Source organism: Aphelocoma coerulescens, chromosome 8 (assembly GCF_041296385.1).
Source record: "Aphelocoma coerulescens isolate FSJ_1873_10779 chromosome 8, UR_Acoe_1.0, whole genome shotgun sequence".
NCBI lineage: Eukaryota > Metazoa > Chordata > Aves > Passeriformes > Corvidae > Aphelocoma > Aphelocoma coerulescens.
In genome coordinates this window covers 21,338,713-21,360,709 of record NC_091022.1, presented here as the reverse complement: position 1 = coordinate 21,360,709, position 21,997 = coordinate 21,338,713, and the positions used below count along the sequence as shown (strand labels likewise).

At 39.7% G+C, this 21,997-nt stretch overlaps 2 protein-coding genes across 5 annotated transcripts in view; both read right to left on the bottom strand.

Moving 5' to 3' along the window:
• ZZZ3 (zinc finger ZZ-type containing 3) overlaps positions 1–2,104 on the bottom strand; it is a 57,488-nt gene extending 55,384 nt beyond the window's left edge. For both annotated transcript variants that reach the window (XM_069023076.1, XM_069023075.1), the window contains exon 1: positions 1,996–2,104. The gene's annotated coding sequence lies outside the window, so the exon portion shown is untranslated. The remainder of the gene's footprint in view (positions 1–1,995) is intronic.
• Positions 2,105–13,323: 11,219 nt separating this feature from the next.
• The window catches only part of USP33 (ubiquitin specific peptidase 33), a 38,199-nt gene continuing 29,525 nt past the window's right edge, over positions 13,324–21,997 (bottom strand). For all 3 annotated transcript variants that reach the window (XM_069023072.1, XM_069023073.1, XM_069023074.1), the window contains exons 20-24: positions 20,623–20,704; positions 19,224–19,332; positions 17,468–17,570; positions 16,707–16,775; positions 13,324–14,392 (exon numbers count right to left, since the gene is read on the bottom strand). In XM_069023072.1, coding sequence (XP_068879173.1) covers positions 14,235–14,392; positions 16,707–16,775; positions 17,468–17,570; positions 19,224–19,332; positions 20,623–20,704 — 521 coding nt within the window. In that variant the 3' untranslated portion in view covers positions 13,324–14,234. The remainder of the gene's footprint in view (positions 14,393–16,706; positions 16,776–17,467; positions 17,571–19,223; positions 19,333–20,622; positions 20,705–21,997) is intronic.

Sequence of the window (21,997 nt, the reverse complement as noted above, 5' to 3'; positions counted from 1 at the left end):
AGCTATTTTTTTTAACATTTTCCCACATACTCTTTTTTAAAGAGATGCATTTTTCTCCCCTGCTGTTTAACACACACCATGTTTTTCCCTTACACTTTTTTCCACTTCTGATTAAGCAAACATTAATACCATTAATCCAAAAGACAGTACAGTAAAATTAAAAGATGATTGAAAACAAACTACAACAGTGACTTGTCAACTTCTTTTCTGGAAAGTTACACTTGCTTATGTAAAGAATCACATTTTGGTAATCCCAAATCTACCAGTCCCTACTAGATCACCAGTTCTTGGAGCAGCTAGGACAGGAAGCTAGTATCTAACCACAGGTTGGAAATACACCCAAAAAGCATGTCCTTAAAAGACTGCACAAGTCAGTATTTAATGTAAAATACAGGGCACACTTAGAGCTTCACTTAAAGGCCTCAGTAAACAATCACTACATAGTGATTAGTACAGCATAATGACAATATCAACGGTAAACATAAAAATATATGTACAACCATGGAAGAGCTACTGGTTTGTTTAATAATTACTGGAAACATATTTACAAAATAAAATTTGGAACGTCAAAGCCTCAAGAACATATTCTTTTATAAAAACTTAAGTATCTGTTATGTGTTAGCCTAGAACCAGATTAGTAAAATACTCCAAGACTACAAAAACTGCCAACGTTACTGGATAATCAGGGATGGAATACAAAACACCATAAGGAAGAAACAGAACCATATGCTCTCCCTTAAGAGAGATCAGGATTAGGAGACAAAGGGAATATTGCTGAGCTGGGACACTCGGATACTACTGAAACGATTTTTCCAAATACAAGAGAAAATAGAACTGTATGTTACAAGTTTGTGATAAAACGGGACATATATCACAGCCTCCATCGCGAGCAGACTTGGGATGTTAAATAGCTCTTCTGGACCCCTGCATCCTTAAACATCAGCGCCCCTGTCCCTGCGGGGCAGGCGCCGCTTGGGTTCCAGAGCAGAAACCCGACTGAGTGCGGAGGCACCAGCCCGGGCCAGGGCTGCAGGGCAGGCAGAGCCGGTGGGACACTGCCGGGGCTGGCGGGGGGCCGCGGCCGCAGTGTGCCCGAGGAAGGGCCCGGGAGCTCAGGGTGTGAACACGGCCCGGCAGCTGCGAGCGCCGCACGGCCGGCGCAGCGCTGGGAACTCGGGACACCCGGTGCCGGGGGGGCACAGCGGGGGCAACCCGAGGGGCTCTGCGGGGCATCCGCGGCTGGCGGGCCCCGGGCGCCCGGACGGGAGCGGAGCGGCGCGGGGGAAGCGGCGGGACGGGGAGAGCCCGAGGCGGGGGAGGGAAGGGGGGGAGGGGGGGGCGGCCGCGGGGCAGGCACGGGGTGATGTGAGGTGAGGCGGGGCAGGGCCGGGGCGGGGGGAGGAGGCGGCGGCGCGGAGCCAGTGGCGCTCCCCGGGGCGCGCGCCCCGCCCGCTCCCGAGTGCCCGTTCCCCGGCGGGAGGGGCGGCGGGTCCCGGTCCCGCCCCCGGCCCGGTACCATTACCCAGCGCGCCCAGCGCCGCCGCCATCCCGCACCCGGCCCGCTCCCGCGGGGGCCGCGCGACCTCGCGAGACTTCCCGCCTTCCTTCGCCGCCCGCCCCCTTCCCCCGCCTCCTGCGGCCCAGCCCGCGCGCGCGCGCGCGCGCACAGTGCCCGCGCGCGGCTCAGACACAACATGGCGGCCGCGGCGCCGCGCACGTGCCCCGGGCCCGCCGCGGCGGGCGCGCGCACACGTAAAGCCGGGGGGAGGCGGGGCTGCCGCGCACGCGCGCGGGGCGCCACGGCGGGCCAGCTGATTCGAACAGGGCGCGCGAGCCGCCACCTCCTCCCCGCACGCGCTGGTCACGTGGGGGCTTCCCCCGCTCGCTCCCTCCTCCTCCTTCCCCCTCCCCGCGCGGGCTCCGAACTCGGCACCGCCCGGGTCCCCCCCCCCCCCCCCCGCCACCCCTTCTCCCGGGGCCGGGCCCGGCCCTCACCTGGCGCCCGCTCCTCGGCGCGGCCGGCCCGCGCAGCCCCGCGCGCCGCTCGCTCCCTCCGTGCCGCCCGCACCAGGCGGCGGCGGCGGCGGCTCCGCACAGCGCCTGCTCCCCTCAGCGCGGCGGCGGCTCCTTCCGCTTCCTTCCCCTCCCCCCTGCTCTGCGGCGGGACCCGCTCCCTGCAGCTCCCCCTGCCGGCGGAGCGCGGCGGCGGCGCGGGGCCGGGAGCGCAGCGCGGCCGGGCAGGTGTCTGGCGGGGCGCCCTGAGGGACGGGGACAGCTCCGCCTGCGCGGGCGGCAGCGGCGGGAGGGCGGGAGGCTCTGGGCGCCCCGGCCGGGCCCCCGGCAGCGCGGGAACACTCCAGGGTTGCTGGGCTGGGCAGGGCACGGGGAGCGCGGCTCGGGGACAGCGCTCTGCTGGCTGGAGGTGCTCCTGCCCCTGCTGCCGGTTTTGTGCCCCCAAAGCGGGGCTGTTTGGTTCGCAGCTCCTGAGCAATTTCTAGTGCTCTCTCCTGACTTAGCTCAAGCGGTGCCGCAAGAACAGGCTCCGTGGGGTACTCCAGCCCTCTGGATTATGACTAAAAATTAATCGATTACGCTTTCAACTTTCTTACTGTGGTGCTGCCTGGTTCTCAGCTCACCAAGAGTTACTGTGTGATCACCAAGAGTTACTACTACCTACCGGCCGCAGCCTGCTCTAATACATCATTTACCTCTACTCCTAGAGAGACAACAAAACTACTGTCTGGCTCTGATTATTCTTGAACCTCTCCTTGTTTTCTTCCTGAAACACCACAGTTATAACGCATCTTCGTGTAGACCAAAACCACAAGAGATTCACGTTTTCTGTTAAATGCTAATGAAATTCAAAAAAATCTTTCTGTTAGTAACAACATTTCCAGATTGCTGGAAAATCCTTAGGTTAAACAGTTCTCTGTAACAAAGTATTGAAGAGTATTTTCAGCTCCTTTTAAAAGTAGTTAGTGCCAGTATCATAATTCAAGTGATCGATACTTTTGTAAAGAAAGCAGATTTAATAAAATCCTAATTGCCCAAACTGCAAGTCTAGTCATACAGACACTCCCTTCTGCAGAGTCTGCAGAAAAACCTCAGCAGCTTTTCCACTCTCCCAAGCAGTTCTCACTTTTCCCTACATCTTGCTGACTTGGAAGTCTTCTGTGATCAGATTCAAAACAACTGAAATCCCACAAGAAACAGAGAGAGAGGGAAAATTTCTTTCAACTCTATGCCACTGCTCTCCTGCAGGCCTGTTCTGCACGTCCCCGGATCCAAGCAAGAGCGGTGTTCTCATTACTGCAGGAGCACCTGTGTGCACTAAAGCACTGTGCCTTGCAATCCATTTAGAAATATGCTCACTTAGCTGAACAGCTGCAATGGCTGAGGCTATTATTGCACTGCAGACAAGCGTCAGTGCTTTCACAGGAGAACTGAAGGTTCTGCTCAGCTGCTTCGGAGCAAAATCGACTGGGTGCTTTGATGGTGGGGTTTTTTTCAGATTCCCATGGCGCTGCAAAGATGCAGTTGAGCAACAGACCTGACCAAATCCAGCGGCTGCTGACACGGGAAGCAGCACTTCCCCCCCATCCCTGCCCCACAGTCTTTCCTACTGCCCACCCTGCTGCTCATCTACACCCATGGTAAACCAGTCGGATTTCCTAAACCACCAATAAGCTGTTCCTGTTTCTGGTGTGCTCGTTTTCATGTAGAAATGAAACTGCATTGGCTCACCATGGGGCTGAGGAGAGCCAGCGTATGAGATGGGGGGAGGGAGTGCTGCCAGTAGAGGGGAGGAACAAGGCAATCCTCCTCTGGCAGCAGTAACTTTTTGGCAACAAGATTAAACCAGTCAAACTATACTGTAACCACACCCTATACCAGGATTTGCCTTGCATTCACAGAGGAGGATTTAAATATTAAGTTCTGCCATCTTGCTTAAGAAGCAGTGATGTCTAGTGATGGAAAGTTAACAAAGAGAGTTAATGGTGTGGTATTTCAGGTCATGGTTCCTGCTAACTAAAGGCATACTCCTGAGGCTCTTACCCCACCTCTGCACGCTCCCTGCTGTTCCCTGGATTTCATCCAGTCATTGTGTACCTAGTGTGTAGTTTGGCTCTGTCAACCTTCCAGAGGAAAATTAACAATATGCAAAGAAGAAAAGAGCTGCCCATGTGTAGTAATGACTGAGATCAAGCAGGTTCACTAACACCTCCACCCAAGAGGATTTACATTAAAACCTGGAGAAACCTGCTTTGTTTGAAGCTGGCTGAGGCTCTATGTCCATACTGATGTCCCCACAGTTCAAAATCTTTTTTACCCACTTGTGCTAGCCTGCAGCCCCCTACCCTGCAGTATCCTATAGAAGCTTTGAAATAATTCCAAAGTGTAAAGGAATGTACTCCTGCCTAGCAGCACCACACTACTTTCTCCCACACTTTTCACTTCCAGTTGGTGTCCCTTGTTCCTCATATACTCTACCCAATTATATCACATCTCTAATTCTTGTGGCTGCAGCTTCCTCTCTGCTACAGCATCTCTCTTGTAACTGGTAGTTGTACTTATTATGGGCAGCCTTATATATTGCTCATTTATAGGGCAGTAACAAATTCTCAGGCTTCATCAGTGTTGGTAGTGGGAAAAAAAATAACCAACCACAAAAACCAAACCACAACAAAACCACCTCCTATTCTGATCAGGGGATAATAGTGTTAATGACAACTTTTCAGCAAGTTACAGTGGGACAAGCTAAAAATCAGTAGATCAAACCCCTCCCAAGTCAGTACTTTCTACAAGAGCAGAAGCTTTATATCCCTCCATGTTTGTGGGATGCCTCAGCTTATGTTTGTGCATGGAGAAATGCCAAGACCGCAAGTTCCAGCTTTGATGAAGCCGTGACACAGCTCCTGCTTTCAGCAGCAACATCACTGTTCCCACCCATCTCAATCCATGAAATTGCTTAATTGCTTCTCCTATTACTAGAGCAAATAACATGTGATTTTTTCCCCTGACAAAATATTAACAAAGTTCACTCATTAGCACTCAGCACAATTGAGAAGTTGATCCTAAGGACATCTAGGTTAGTTCCGTGACAGCTGCTCTGCTCTCTTTACACCATGCCCCTGGAACAGTATTAACAAGCTATTACTGCTTCCTGCCCCAGCTCTGGTTAAACTGGGCTTATATCCTTGGCTACAGCTCTAGATCTACACTGGCTTTTCAAAAGGGCATGCAGGACAAGGGGGATTACAGCTGAATTCAGCTCCAGAGGCTTATTTGATCTGACTCAAGGGAAACCGTACTGGACTGGCTGGGTGTGTGGAATCACTCCAGTGGCTGTGCTGTTAAGCCATGGACAGTGAGAATTTTTCTAAAGTCAGATTAGGTTCTGTTGGGTCAACTTCCATGGCCCAAACCTAATAAACCATCCTTGACTGGATGAGAGTTGGCTCAGCACAACTGTTAGAGACCTCTGCATTAATTACTTTACCATCTCAATAATTTTGTCTGTAGATACTTTGAAGGTGGTACTTTGGATCTTGTATTTACATATTTTTGAAAGAAAAATATTTGTATTCTTGTAGATAGTTACAGAAGATAAAGTTATAAAAGGATAGTTTTTGTTGAGACAAAAGGAAACAAAAAAAAATTTACAGTGTTAAAACCACTTTCTGCTTGGATACATTACACATCCTTACACAATCACTTCATGTATTGTTATAGGTCCTCTGTTTTGCTCAGTTCTGCCTGCTGTATTCCCTGGAGAGCTCTACATTCTGATTTTTTTTCTCCATTAATGCTACCATATATAAAGAATAAATATGAGAAAGGCTAGATTGCCCTCAGCGAAGTGTTTTCACTGGTTCTACCTGAAGCAAAATCCTTTAGAGAAACAATTCTGTCTTGTGTCTAATCTTAAACAAAAAGAATTCTGCCTGGAGACATACTCTACTGACTCATTTAGGTGTGGTTTCAGTAGCCAGTTTACATGAGACTGTTCTGGCTTTTTGGCACAACTTCCATTACATTTTTACAGTATTATCAATTTAGTGCCATAACGAAATGCATACTTTTATTTTTACTACTTCAAATACTACTTGGACAAAGACTTTATAGTTGTATGGAAGTCAGCATGTCAAAAATGATACTAAGATACTACTAAACAAATAATTTAAAAAATGTAATAGTGGTAAATTTCACGCAATTCTATGTAGTCATCAGGTCCAATATCTACTAAAAGAAATCCACTTCAGCCATAAGTTTAGAATGTCTGGGTTTTAAGCCTTTTTTTTTTTTTTTTTTTTTTTCTGGTAGGAACAAGGTAGGGGGAAATAAAAGTTTTAGCTCTTCATTAAAGAGAACGATCTCCAGACACTGATACAGGGTAAGTACATTAGACAATTCAGGAGTCTTACAACACACAGATTATTGCAGATTTGACTTTAGTTACTGAAATTAGTCATATTCCATGATGAAAGGGCAAATTACCAATCACAAAAGTTAAATGAATTTTGGAAGTTATGAGCTTATTCACATTTTATGCCCGTATATTTAAAGTAGGGACAATCTAATCCAAATTGGTCTAAGAATCTGCAGTGAAGTAATCTGATATTTATTTTTAATAATTGAATTAATTAGACTATATTCAGTACCATGTATAAACACTCCTCACATATGAGGTATTCCCATTTAAATGGCTTTTTCTAATGGCTATAGAGGCTTCAAAGTCAAGTCAATAGGAAATGATAGCTAGATTGTAGTAGCATTATTAAAAAACCATTCCAGATTAGAACTCATTCAACATAAAAGCTGCACACCAAGAAGGAAGATCTTTGTTTTTCAGAATGTATTATTCTTCTTAGTTTTTACTACTCAAGAGTGGGATTTTATATTTCAAGATGGAAATACTGCTACCTATTTCAGCCAACTGTATTTTTTAAAATTTGCAAATTCTTCAAGGATGCTATTATTCTAGTGTATAAAATTTGACTCGGGCTTCAAGAAAACAATAATCCAGAGACTTCCAGGTTCTGGGACATTTCACATATGTGAATCAGAGAAGTTTTGATGAAATGGGATGAGAGGGTGAGCTGGACCCATATGGCCACAGTAGTTTTGCCTAAGGCTACTAAAACCCTGAAGTCCACATAACCTCCATTTACCTTCCTTCCTGGAGTGTTCACATCAGCATGGACTGTGAGTCACCTTTGTCAGGGAGTTTTAGCCCTTACAGATGTTATGAACTCCTGTCCAAACAATCCCTTTATCTTTTCTCTCTCCTTTACAAACATCCCTTTGTCACATGTTTGGAGCACTCTCAGGTATTAGTGGCTCTGCATTAATATTTTGAATTATGTATAACCTACATGCAGGGGCATCAGGTCACAGAATATGCCTGTTACTGTTTTGACTACCTTGCCTATTCCTTCAGGTTCTACACCACAATAAAGGGCTCTATTATTACTCCAAACTGAACAGCACACAGAATGTTCAACGTAAACCAGAAAAACATAAATTAGCAGTTTTCAAGTAAGATGCAGCTGTCTAAAGAAAATAAATAAATAAAAAGACCTGGCACACTTCTGCCTAGACTTTAGGCACATTTTTTCCAAACAGAAAAGCTTTTCAAGGACAAGCCTGGCTTGTAATTAGGGCCCTCTCATACAGGATGTGAAAGATTTAAATAAAATTTCAAACAAATTGCCATTACATAGGAGTGAACACCAGCACCACTGACAGTTTGAGATTCCTGTTCAGGGCTCAAATCCAGAATGATGGTAGACACTTTCCAGATTTAACTTAAAAGCAGAGCAGAAGCCCAGAAACTGCCTTCATTACCTGTATCTTTTCAACATCTACAGAAAGACCAGTCTCTGCACTTGAATGTGCCAAGTTAAGGTTACATATGAAGCTCAGATTCCTACTGATCCAAGTTCAAAAGACAGATTATCTAACTACCCTGCTTGGTTGGACAGCAAATGAATTATACTACAAGCAAATGAGGTAAAAGAGGGCATATTTCCCTTACTAAAAATTATTCAGAAGACATGTCACTCAGAGTTCATAGCTAACACATGTCTTATTTCTTTCTTCTACAGTTAAATTGTAAACCTTGGTACTACATGAAACACTTAATTGAAAATACTGTCTAACTGAATTAACAGCTGCCAATTCATTAGCACTTTGGCGTGCATGAGTGAATTTCTTTTGTTATAACTGAAAATCTCAGAGTAACCTTACTTCTGGTGCTAAAGAGACAGTGTGTGCACTGGTGGAAACAAACATGCATTCACAGTGTGAGCAAGTGCTGCATGTTCATTTGGGTTTGGCATTTTAACAGACACCCAGGGGAAGTGGTGGTGGGGGAGAAGCAGTGTATCCCCATGGTAACCAGGACATTTTGTTTTATAATGTTTAACGTGTTTAACATTAAACACACCAGATAGAAAAAAATTAGTCACCTAGAAAAGATTCATTTCTGGGCAAAACTATTCATGAACAATGAAAATGAAAAGCTCTTGGCAGTGTCCTGTGAGATATGGAACAAAAATTGCTATTTTTCATTTTTGGCAGCTGACAATTTATTCTAAGCTTTTTCCTACGCCTATGAATCAAATGCCTCCTCTCTTCTGCCCTCTTTACTCTTCTCAACAAAGTACTTTTAGATTTACTTTCTCATGTGCTAAGTTATTCCAAAAACAGATCTTACTAAAAATGTTAATGTATAATAAATTGTGAGTTCCAAGTGAGGAAGGAGGAACTTATCTGGAAACAAAATCTTCTCAACTTGATTTGTATTATGAAAATATTTTGTGGATGATGACTGCTTTATTTTTGTACCTCCCATGCTCCCAATGACTTGTAATAAAAGTGCTCTAAGATTCACTAGCATTGCATAAAGGCATCTCAAAACTGCATAAAGAACCAGTGTATTCCTATTATGCCAGCTTTACTCTTTTACTGATTGTTCATTTTATACTTGTATATAAATCAGCAAGTCAAGTGTCAGCTGTATTTTTACATGTCCATTCAACAATCAGAACTTGAAATTTTAGTTAATCAACTCAATCTTGAACAAGTCAGAACAGAAAATGAATTTACTTGCTTATTCATCTTACAAACATCCTATTTCAGTGATCAAGTTCCTATTGCATTTTTTAAAGCCCACACATACACCCATGTGCAACCTACAAGGAAACTTGCCATCAAGTGACTTTGTATGTTGTATCACTATCAGTCCAAGTGCAGAAAACCTACTGGACACATCACTGATGTTTCTCACAAATTGACCTTCTTTTTCTAGCTGTATGTCTGAGCTGACACACATTTAGAAGAGAAAAAAAGTTTTGAGATAGAATAAATAATTCCAGCTTTCTGTGAAAACCATGACTCTGCTCTTGTAAGCAAACGTGTGGAACATTAGATGTATTATAAGCACATTTTCTCTTACTGTGTGGCAGTGTTCACTCGTTTCTACGGAGAAGCAGAAGCAGACTTGTCACCTTGTTGAATGGCTTAAAGCTAGCCTGAAGCTTAACCTAAGACAAGTCATAAGTTTTAAACATATATATATATATATAATAGAATGTATTCAAGAAAACAAGTTAGACTTTTCATTGCTAGTGAGAATAGCACTTCTAAAATTTTACTGAACAAGGCTATTTCCTAATCTCCTAAGATTTTGAAGCATAATATAAACCAATTTGGTTTGTAACTGGATTAATTTCTGTGAATTAATACTGAAAGTGATTTGTCTTCGTGACACTTCATAAACCCAGAAGTCTTATTTTACTTCCTGCTATTAACTGTCAGCTCTAGATGGCTTAAGTATAGAGGGAAGCCAGAAAAGCCATCTGTTAGGAAGAATGAGAAAGCCTAGTTGTTTTACTCATTTCCTGGGCAAAATGAAGACTGAAAGGTTTTCAGTGAGAAAACTGCTTAGACTGCACTAAGCCAGATGTATATAGGGAATTCAAAAGGAATAAATGAAACAGAATTTTCTAAGCTCAGTATAAAATAGTTGTACAGCAAATGAGGAAAGCACTTGGTCCCTTCAAGCAGATAATATGTAAGTTTTCCAGTAAAATTTACAAATCCCAGGCTTGCTTTTTCAAATGAACTTATATTATGAATAACAGGATACTCAAAAAAAAAAAAAAAGTCAAATGTTAGCCATATCATCATAAATAAGTGCCTGTAATACTAATATGAAAGAAACTTACTGACTTTAGTCCTTTTAGGAGAAGTAGGATATGTAGTGCTGGAAAAAGCCAGTCACTATGTAAGTTTTGAATCTGAGAAGGAGAATTCTTAAATAATGCATTAGCATAGCACATCAAATTACATCAAATTTCATAAGAAAAATTCAGGACTATTGAACTGTGGGCATGTTGAACTTTTGTTCCACAAATTAAAACCTCTTCATCCACACTGTAATATAGCCAAACACATTCCTAACACTTTATGCTTTTTTATCTTATCTTGAAACAGGCCCTTACTGATGGGAAGGCTGACACCCATTACAGCAGTACATTGAGTTTCATTTCTCTATTTAAAAGAATCAAACAACCTTTATCAAATGTAGCTACTCAAGGTCACTGTTCCAGCATAAACCCCAAAATCATTATTGTAGTGCCGCTAGCCATAGGTCAAGTAAGATACTGGAGATGTAGATTATGTACATTTTTACATACATATATAAAATACATGTCTATGTATAGAAATATATATGTACAATATACTTATATTAATATACATAAGTACATATGTATATATATGTATTTATGTATCCCTATACACAGGACCAACTTAGATGATACTTTCAGAAACAGCTTTCTGGACTCCTCAGTTTAAATGATGAATCTGTATCACAAAATTGTCTTCAGAACTTCCTTCTTTTCAGGATGTTGTAGTGACAGCACACAGAGACTAGCCTTTAAGTCAGCAGAAGTATAACATGAGATAATTTTACAGCTAACAAGCAGGTCAGTTTCATTTGCTTCATTGAGTATCTGTGGAGGGCTGTGAGCCCTTGGCACAAGGGCCCTCTGCAAGCGCTCACAGCCCTCCACAAGTATCCAGACTATTTAGCTCTCACCTCTGAAACACATTATAAAACTGCATTATTTTACTACTGAGTACTTCAGTAGCTCTTTGCTTTTCTTTTTCCCTCCAGTGATACTGTTCAGCTACATTACACAGTATCTGAAGCACTCTCCTTGATGCTGGGTGTTCAGATGAACAATTTGTTATATTACTTGCAAAAAACCTCCAGAAATTTAGAGAAATCAAGCTTTGAGCTGGCTAAGTCCCTGACACCCCCATACAGTTTTCCCCAGAAGAGAGGATTAAAGTTACCAGACTGAACTGCAGGCCTTTAACAGCTCATATCTAGATTTCCAGGCCTACAACAAGAAGTCCACTGGATTCTTCCCTTCTTTAAGCGACAGTTTCTCTGGCACCCAAACATTGCTGTGTTTCCTCAACTGGAAACAAATGCACGAGGAATCCAAATAGTCTGGTGAAAGGCTTATGGAAAAAAATAATTTCCACAGGCCCTTCCTGAGATGCATTCTTTCTTTGCTACAAATCATGACAGCTTTTCACAGCAAAGGCCTCTCCTTTACCTACTCTCTGAATTACTGCCTTCCCTCCAGCATACATAAGCCATCCATCTGGAGCTCTCCCACACTGCCTTCCTTTAAAAGACTACTTCAATTTCTGTGACATAATATCCCCTGCAGAGCTCTCAAAAGGCTAAAAGCAAGACAGTCATCCCCTATGGAACTGTCTTAAAACACATCTATTTATCTCTGCAAACTCAGGGGTTTGTTTTTTTCTAAGCATGACAATCAGTTCCAGTGTGAAGATGCCTTTTTCCACAGTGACAAAGGCATTTCACAAACTGCTGGTGTAAAGTGTCTCCTTACTGATCTGTGTGCATCACAGATTATGTTTGACTATGGATTCCCAGACACCCAGCAGAAAAGACTGACTAGAAGACTTCTAGATTTCTGAAATAAGCTTCCTAAACCCAGCATAAGTCCCCCCCCCCGCTAAAGCTGAGGCAAATATCTTTGCTTGTCTCAGAAAAAATTGTTCAGTATTATCCAGCAATTATTTTCACATTGGAAGTCTTGCATTTTCAGCATTATTTTAAGCGAGAAAACAACTTATTTTTCAACACTGAGTCTTGTTGCTTTTCCCTAAAATAACCTCAACTTGTATTTATCATCATATAGCATTCAAAATTGGGAACAGTACAGACGAGATCTCACAACAAGCACAGCACCAAGTAGAGCAGAATAATTACCTCCTGTGCCTCACATCTGATGCTTTTGTTACTATTACCCAGAACAGGTTTTGTTTTGGTATCACTGGGTTTTAACTCTTAGTCTGATCTGCTATAATACCCAAAATACTCAGCACAGAACTACTTAATTCCCTGACAATCTGATGCCCCTAACATTCAATCCATTTTTCTCTTGCAAATTTTACAGGGCCAGTCTGTTCTAACATCCAGATTATTAATGAAAACATTGAATAAATTTGTAAACTTGATCTCTGTACAGTGCTTTAACCAAGGAAATACTTCCCAAGTTTCCAATTAAGAACATCATGTACGAAAAATTCTTCTATTCATTGTTCTTTAGCTTTAGTATGTTAACCTTAAATCAAAGAAAACTAGAAAACTTTAGCAAAAAAAAAACCAAACCAACTTCAAACAGACATTTAAATAAGACAGTAGTTCACAGGCCAACATCAGCAAGTTACTAATGACAGTTCATAAGCAAGTTAACTTTACCTTAATCAGTAAGACAAGTCTGTAGTAAGCAATTGATGCATTACAGGGGTAATGTGATATCTTCAAGTTGCTTTATCTACTAACATAAAATCACATAAAGAAATACTTATGGTTAGAGGACACTTTTTCTAGGGTTGTTACAGGTGGCTTTTTAACTAGAATAACTTGAAGTCCTACAAACCAATATGTTTTTAAACCACATATAAAATTATCCAGAGGAATGTTATATCACCGTTTTCTTACTTTGGAGCTAGAACTGTCTAAACTTAAAATGGTCAAAAAAATATAATTGTATGGGTGTGAGAGCACTACCACAGCATAACTTCAAAAGTTTTTGTATTTATATAATAAATGAAAAACATTTAGGAAAGATCCCCCCGCCTATTCCACAGTTAATTTTGGTTTTTTTATTGATCCAGTCTTGAATAATGCTGCTTATTTGGTAACAATATCAGGCAAAAACATGAGCAAGTGCCATTCTGCATTCCAATATGAATAATTCAATAAAGTTTTGCAATATATACATTTTATCCAGTTTCTGACATTAAAGGTCATCATGCCAATGAAAATTTTTAACAATACAATAAAATCCTTCAAATGCTTATGAATATAATTCAAGAGACCAGACAATTCAATTTTCTGAAATTTATATCACTCATGTCCATAATAATTTTACATTTCACACTTCATGCTCTCAAATGTTACCCTAGAGAAGACTAAATCTTTTTGCCACATATACTATTAAAGACACTAGCCAGGTTTATAGAGTTACAGAAGACTATAATAAGATGTAAAATTTAGTAGTAATAAGTTATGACATTTGCTGACTAAAACATTATTCAGTCTACACTAATGTTTGATCCACTCAAATACAGTAAGTATTTGGATGTTATATACTACCCATTTCATATACTTACAGTGCAAAGTTAGAGACAATTTTTTTCCTGAGCATTTAGGAAATGAAAATCCTTTTTCTTTAGCTTTGATTACAGTCCATTTAAAATAGACTCCTCACATACCTAAGCTTGTCAAGACAGTACAATTAAGACAGGCAAAAGTTTGTAGATATCAGAAGCCCAGTCAGGAATTGGAAGGGTTACTGAACTTCTCTAAAATTTGTCCCTGTTTTTCAAGTCTAAGGATATAATAGGATTTTGTCTAATTGCAAAAAATTCAGAAATTACATTTTTCCCATTGACGAAACATTCCAAAATGTACAAACCACATGCCTTCCAAAACAGAGAAACAGCCACTATTTGAACAAATTGCAATACATATTTCAACTTACTATTCTGTAGTTAATGTAATGCCCAGTGAGCTGTGCCTCCAACAGACATAAGAGAATAAAACTTTTAGGAATGCATTTTGGGCATTTTGTAAGGAAGATGGATTCCTTACAAGTTCATCTTTTTCTCAATAGCTACAGACCATGAGTTTCTAATTCAATCTTCTCTTCTGTTTGCAATGTATCAGGTTCTACTGGAGGAACAGGTGGTCTGAGTATAATCTCTGGACCTCCACCATAGATTGACTGAAGAAAATTCCATGTTTCTTCTGATATTTGTCCAGAATCTGCTCCTGAAAAATTTTAAAAATGTAAGTAGTATTTAGAATAATTCTTTCTTGATTTAAGTCTATAACAGATACAAAAAGAAAAAAATGAATCCAGATTAAAATTTAAAACTGTAAGAATTCAGATTCAAATTTAACACCACAAGCTTCATTTTTGCTTTATCTTGCATCAGCTGCCAAACCAAATTATCTGTTTTGTGTTAGTTTTGTATTTCTTCATTCTTACAATTACCTGGTCTAAATTATCCAGTACTTGCAGAAAACACATGAAAATGATAAACATCTTATTTAATATCTACCAATCAAGCTGACAGCCAGTAGCTCTTGGTACTCAGAAAACAGTGATTCATATTATTATAAGAACATGCAGTCACATCAATTACACAGTAACGTTCAAGGAATCAAGATTCTTGTTTCATCAGAGAAATTAATATTGATAGTAAAGAATAAAAGTATGAGAACCACAGTGAAATTCCTAGAGAGAAAGGACTATTATTAGGATAATAACAGCTCCAGTAATGCTCCTGTAGCACTGATGGGTCAGCCTGATTTTGTTCACTGATTGAAGTCTTTGCCTATGATTCCATTGCTCTGGCTAGAGGTATGTCTCCTGTCTCAAGTCAGCGTCCAACAAGCATTTCTGATTTTCCACAACTTTTTACAGTAGCAAAGACAAGATGCATCAGCACATCTCCCTCTAGGTTTCAATACAAGGATCCTGTCTGATACTGAGTGACTTCTTCACATTAACCCACGCAGAGAGGTCACATTTCTGTTCTACCAGAATAAGCCTCCTCTTCTTTAAGCAAATCAAAACCCTACCTTACAGCAAGTTTCCCCTGATATCCTTACTAGACATTATTAATTTGTCTTGTTAAGCCTTGTTTCAGCACCCTCATACCTAAAAAAAAGGAAGTTGGCACCATAAGCAGGAGACTTCTCCCCTTACCTCCTGTACTTTTCTGTCCTCATCACCTGCTGCAGTGGTGCCCACTGTTGTGCTTTACCTGTTAAGAATTTCCACAGGGGAAGGGTACAAAGAGCTGCACATTTGTTTACCTACACTAACTCAACTACACAAAGCTTCATCTGGAAGTCATCATGCAGATCCCATGCCAGTACTAATGATGTTATGCCTCAGTTTCACTCTTTTACATTTAGGCTCTCAAGAAACAACTGCATCTCTGTAGGCACAGGAGTAGATCTTTACTTCCTTATCCAGATTCCAGCCAGTCAGGTTAAACTGAACAGGCACAGTGAACTAAGGCACTGGAATCAGGACCACTGGATCACAGAAATATGTAATTCTGGACACTATTTAGTGCGTTCCCACCTCTTATGACTTAAGAGACAAATTTTCCACATCCTATTAGCCTTTATTTCTACCTAAGTTCTAATTTGTATCACTGTAGGTGAAAGTAAACCAACATCTGGATCATTTGCTATCAATTACTGATTCTAAAGTGATTTTTTTATTTTATCAGGCTTTATACCTTGTACTTTAATTCTATCATCAGCACTTAAATCATTAAAACTCACTAAAAAACTCCTGAGTGCCAAAACTAATTTTTTAAAAAATAAATTCTTGGTATTCTACAATTGGTGAGGTTTATGGTAGGTTTATTGGTGCATCCACTGTATGCTGAGGCATTAAGCAAAATTGGGAAAAAATCCAGTTAAATAAATGTTAATCTTAATGATGCAAATTCTTCTTTTAGGCTGAGCTGCAATGAATTTAAAGCTTCCTAGAAAGTCTAAAGCCTTCATAAAGCAGGTCATATAAGAATGTTTTTCTCTGTACCTATGAATTCCAAATAAATGGTATTTAGCGTTTAACTGTGAAGAATAACAAAGAAATCTGTCTTTGCAAAAACTTCAATGTGCCATGTACAGTTTCAAGTGACTTGCAGAAAAATGAGCAAGATTTTATTTCCAATGGTTTTCTTCCTCTGTGAGAAGATGTTTTTCTATTCAAATTAGGTTTCAAGAGCCAAATAACTACTTACAGATACAGAACAGTCTCCCAATTTTGTTCAGAAAACCCCCATCAAACCATATGATACAAAGCCAAAGCACACTGTCACCATTTTCAAGTTACTCTGCCCCTCCTACACTCTCAAATGCACTTGGATTAGCCTATTACAGATACTAATTCTTCTTTTTAAGAATAAAACGATTCCCCAAAAATGGGCACAACACAGATTCATTAGAAACTGCCGTTCATTTTACGGTAACAATAAATAAGTTTAAAAAAAATTCATTTTCCAAACTTCAGCAAATGCATACGGGGCACAAAGCTGCAGCAATGTTGTACACCTACCTTGTTTCAGCACAGCATTGCCACATTTTGTTACTGCAATCTTGGCATTATCAATGGGGCCAGGAGGATCTAGTGCAACAGAAAAATTATTAAAATTGGGAGAGCTGTAAACAAACAGCAGGTTGGAGATTCTATTTCCAAATGGAAGGAGAAACAGCTCATTTGTTTACTGCTTGTTCTTGTACTGCTTAACAGTACATTCTAAGTTGCTAAAAGCTAATCACATTTTTAATTAAGAGCAAATTTTCCAAAGCATTCATGATTACAGTCAAATCTTCAAGCAACATAAAACATAAATTAATCCTAATTCTTACCCTTACCAAAGTTGTCCTAGAGCAGACTCTGACAAGTTTAGAGGCATCTGAAGTCAGCTAAACTGACATTAGTACAGTTGTTACTGAGCTATCTGAGTTTAGATTGTGATGAGGTCACCTTTCCTCCAGAAGCTGCAGCATCATCTATCAGTTTGCACAACAAAATCCATCCCCCCTTGTATTTGATCCAATTTTTCTGCTGCTGCTAACAGCGAACATCCTGCAAACAAGCAACATTCTTTCCAACACCATCCCATTACCCCATTGCTGTGAATTATTTTACTACATTCTGTATCCTGGATGTACTTGTAACCTATAAAACCTGTGTCTTAGATGTTTAAGAGCTTTTGCTGTCTTTGCTATCTGTCTACAGTCTTCTACCAAAGCAGAAACAACTTAATAATACAACAAAAGATTACGTATATTTTGAAACGGGGCAGAACTTACCACTGTCTTTACCCTTTACAAATCCTTCCCATTCTCTGAACCAGTGCATGCTGATGCAGTAAAATGTTGATGGAGATTCTTCTTCTTGGAATGCTCTATTAAGCTACAAGGGAAAAAAAATCTGTGGTTTTCTGCCCTTTTATTTCTTTAAACTACTGAATTCTTTTAATTCTTTAATTGATTTTAATTCTTTAACCACTCTAATTATTAACACCAAAACATTACACTGTAACAGAACATTTTAAAGAACCTCTGACCATAAGAAGAGCAAACACCTGGTGAATACCCAAGGTGAGATTCTGATGCAGCGATAGCCTTCATTTTAAAAGCTGATTTACTATTTAGTTGAGAAATTATTTGTATTTCCTGAAAACAGCAACAAGTTCTTCTGAAGCACAAGTGCTTACTCATCAAACACGAGTGGATAATTACTGTGAAGGCTGAACTTTCAAGTAGCAAAAAAGCAGAGATCTTATTTTTGTAAAATAAAATAAAGTAGTGTTTTGAAAAATTTTCTCCATAATTTTAGGGAAAGGTTTTTGCGTGATGAACTGTATCTTCATCTGTGTTTGTTTTTCCCCCTAGTATTTTGAGCAGATGGTAGTACAGTTCCAAGCAAGGCACAGTGAACTAATACATTGGGAGTTTTCATGACTTATGGATCTTTTTACAAAATTATTAAGAAACAAGCAAAAAGTCACTTAAACCTTTAAAACCATTATCTTTTTAGCTCTGTAATAACAGAGCTATACTTCCCCTTTGAAGTCATAAACCTAAAGCATCAACACAACTTCTTAAGGTTTCATATAGACTAAGTTTTGCAATCATTCCCTAAAGCCATCTTTACAGAGGATAACAGAATTTTCTGTGTACTAACCAGTAACAATACTTGCACAACAGTGCACATATAATCACCATTTTTACTGGAAAGATACTGACTGCTAAAGCAAATGAGGTTGACTCAATGTTGTTAATAATAATTACTAACCAGTGGCAACCCCGAGTAATGAAAATTCCTAAAATTTTCAAAAAACATGGAAAAGCTGACAATCTGTGAATGTGATTAAAGAACACACAGAACTGAAAAAAACAGAGTTGGTTCTATTTTTCTCCCTTTCATGGGTTGAGATAGCAGAAATGGGAATCCAATATCTCTGCATTTATTTTCACTGAAAACTTCAAAACACATTTTTGGTTTAAGAACTTCAAAATCATTACTACTAGTTAATTTACCATTCAGACTCAAGCATATGATCCTCTAACCCAGGGAGAATACAGTGGCTTCTTGATATTAATTATACATATCCATTACAATACTAACATATTTACTTCACTTACATTTGTTTATGTTTCTAATGCCTTTTTAAAAATTTAGAACTAATGATTATCATTAAATTTTTCTTGGCACAGTATTATTGCACTTAAACCTTATCAGACTGCACAGAACAGACCACTGGCAGTGTATAAAGAACAACTGCTCACGTGGCTGCACTGTTTTGATATTACAAAAAAGCAACTTAAGAAACATATTAAAAATATTCTTCTAAGTACATTTTCATGTGAACAGTTATCTGGGATTTCACAAGAACATTACTGCTGCCATTAGGAGAGATGGGGATGGTATATAGGTATAGAGATATTTAATAAAGTAGATTTGTTACAGGAATCCCCTGGGCAATTCTGGTAATCCCTTGGGTCTAGTAATGAATATCAGGTGTTGTGCAGTAGCAGAATGGATAAGTGTTTACTTTTTTACCCGTATAAACATTTCCAATTCATTTTTCCTTCTTTTTTCAATTCTTTCAGACTCTATTTGGCAGGTGTGACAAACATACAGATGGTTCACAGCTGGTCCTCCCCCATATCTGCAGTAAAAAACCAAAACAATCAGTCTTGTGGAAAATATAATGTAAAAAGACCATGCACCTGCAGACATGGCAAGTGTCAGTATGAACAGAAGGCTGACATGTGCCAGTCACAGTGATCCAGAAAAGCCACCATTTATTTTCCTAGTAATATTCTGTACTCCATCCTAAGACCATCCTGCAAGTTCTGATTGCCTAATGTCAGTACAAACCACCTCAAACTCTGCTGCATCACAGACTTCAGAAGGAGTTACTATGGTTAGAACATGTCAGTGAGCAAATATTGTTATATATACACGAGGTGTGATTTTATCCAAGACCTTTAAGAAACAGCCCTTTAAGAATTCCAGCTCGTTCTGTCTTAAATGTGTTCCTCCATCCCACTGCAGACTCTTCATCAGTTTTGCTACCTCCCTGACCCCAGCCTCTAAACTTATTTATTGTTTTGCTCTTAATAGGTTATTCTTGACCCTTCCCTCACATTTTCCTTGTGTGAAACTGTATCCATGGAAGTCTGCAGGGGCACTCCTGAGGACATTTTTGCATACAGAAAATGGATAATGGAAGAAAAATTCAATACATATAGGAAAAGGGAAATAAACTGGAAATAGCATTGCTTTTATTTTTCACTTGTGTGCACCAAAACTTTAAAACATCAATAAAAAACTCCTTAAACCCTTAGATGTATTGTTTAGGTGGCAGGAAATTACCAGCTAAAATATTTAATGGAAGTGCAGTACAGAGTGTTCAAAGCCATCAACAAAGCTCTTCTGCAGCTTTTTGTTACTTTAGGACAAGGCATAGTTTGTAAGAATTCCTCCTTTATAAGCAAGCACTCAAACCTGACTGACATTGAAGTGTGGGGCAGTAACACAGAACACTCAGATATAAGTAATTTTGAAGCAGTACTGGCAGCTGAGGCTATGGATTCAAAGCCAACATAAAAGAAAAGCTGTCTCCAGCCAAGAAGAGAACAGGAAGCTGATACAGAGAGCTCTTTCAAAAAACTCTTGCAAAGTGTACTTTTGCTGACCTACTTTGTGTTATTTCATACATACCATACATGTTTATTGGTTTAATATTGAAGTATTACCCCAATAACACACTGCTCTGTGCAGTCTTTTACTTTGCTCAAGAAAATGATAAAAATCAGCTGTTTGCAATCCCTTCACTCAGCTGCATGCCCAGAGGGCTGTCTTTTTCCTGAGCCACTAATTCTAAAGTCTGATGTTGCTGCTTGGCTCTCAAATTTTATCACTGGATTTTTTCCACTTACAGTTTAAAACTTACCTGCTATACAGATTATCCCATATATTTTGAGGTAGCATTACAACTAGGTCCTCTATGAAGTTAGCTTTGTGTGGAGGAACACCTGCAGAAGCAACAAAAACCTCAAACAATAAAAAAAGACTTGTGGATTTTAGTGGGGGGAGAACACTATGTTAGAAGTCCCTAAATAAATAAAAAATGGAACCTTTCAATGAATTCAGAGAAATTATATGAAACAAGTTTTACCTCAGTATAATCTATCACTGTATTTAGAGACACCACTCTAATTTTAGTCTTCTATGACTAAAATGACTTCTGTGAGCCTGAAAAGCTTATAAAAAGCTAAAATGAATGGCTAAAACTAAAGGGCTAGAATCCATTTTAGATACTGATGTCAAAAAGCTTCTTATGACATCCAGTTAAAATGTCAGGATGATTAAATATTTTGATTATGCATGTAAACACATTAACAAGCTGTCTATTCAAAATTCACTTATTTGCTGCAGACCATTTGGAATTATTTCAAACAACATGAATACTTGAAAGCAGAGAAATTTTGAGGAAGGCAAAAATGGAGGGGCTTGCAGAATTAGCAGTGTTGAGCTGAAGCACACGGTAAGCAACAGTGGACTATGCAGGAATTCTTGGGAACAGGGAAAATCTAGTACTTGGGCACTCGTACATCAAGAGTTCTCTGCTGTAGCCCTGCAGAGGGAAAGCCAAGGGGCTCACAGGTACTCTGCAGATTGCTCCAGGGACACAATAGTCCTGTGTTAAAATTTTGGTTCAGCAACGGGGGCAGCACCTCTATCTTGTAATCTAATACAACTGTATTTTTTATTAGAAAGTAAGTACCACATAGTAATGATTTCTTGGAATGTCAGCACTCAAATATGGCTATTTCCCCAAATATATTTTGCTTACTGTAATGCTCATATTTTTATTAACATATAGCACAAGGTAAAATTTTTATGCTCCTATACCAAATACACAGAACTACTACTTGATTTTCACACTGTTAGGCACTGGATACTCTCTATCAGATCAATTTCTTCTGAAGCAGTTTTCAAACCTTCTCACTGCTTACAGCCAACAGCAGAGAAAAACATTCAGTTTGCAGATGAAAGTATTAAGGATGATGATATAGTGACGGGATTTTTAAAAATGTGAATATACATGTTTAAGAAGCAAGCAGATAAGAGGAATTGTTCCTCTTTAAGAATCAAGACAGTTTATGAACAAAATCAAATGTGCAGAGAAAAGAAAAAAAATAGGATAACTTCACACAGTATCATTTCTAATTAGTCAGCTACTAAAATAAGAGTTTACTTAGATGCTATAATTTACCTAAAAAGTTATAACATGAACCTAGTATAATCAAATTCCTTTAATTAAA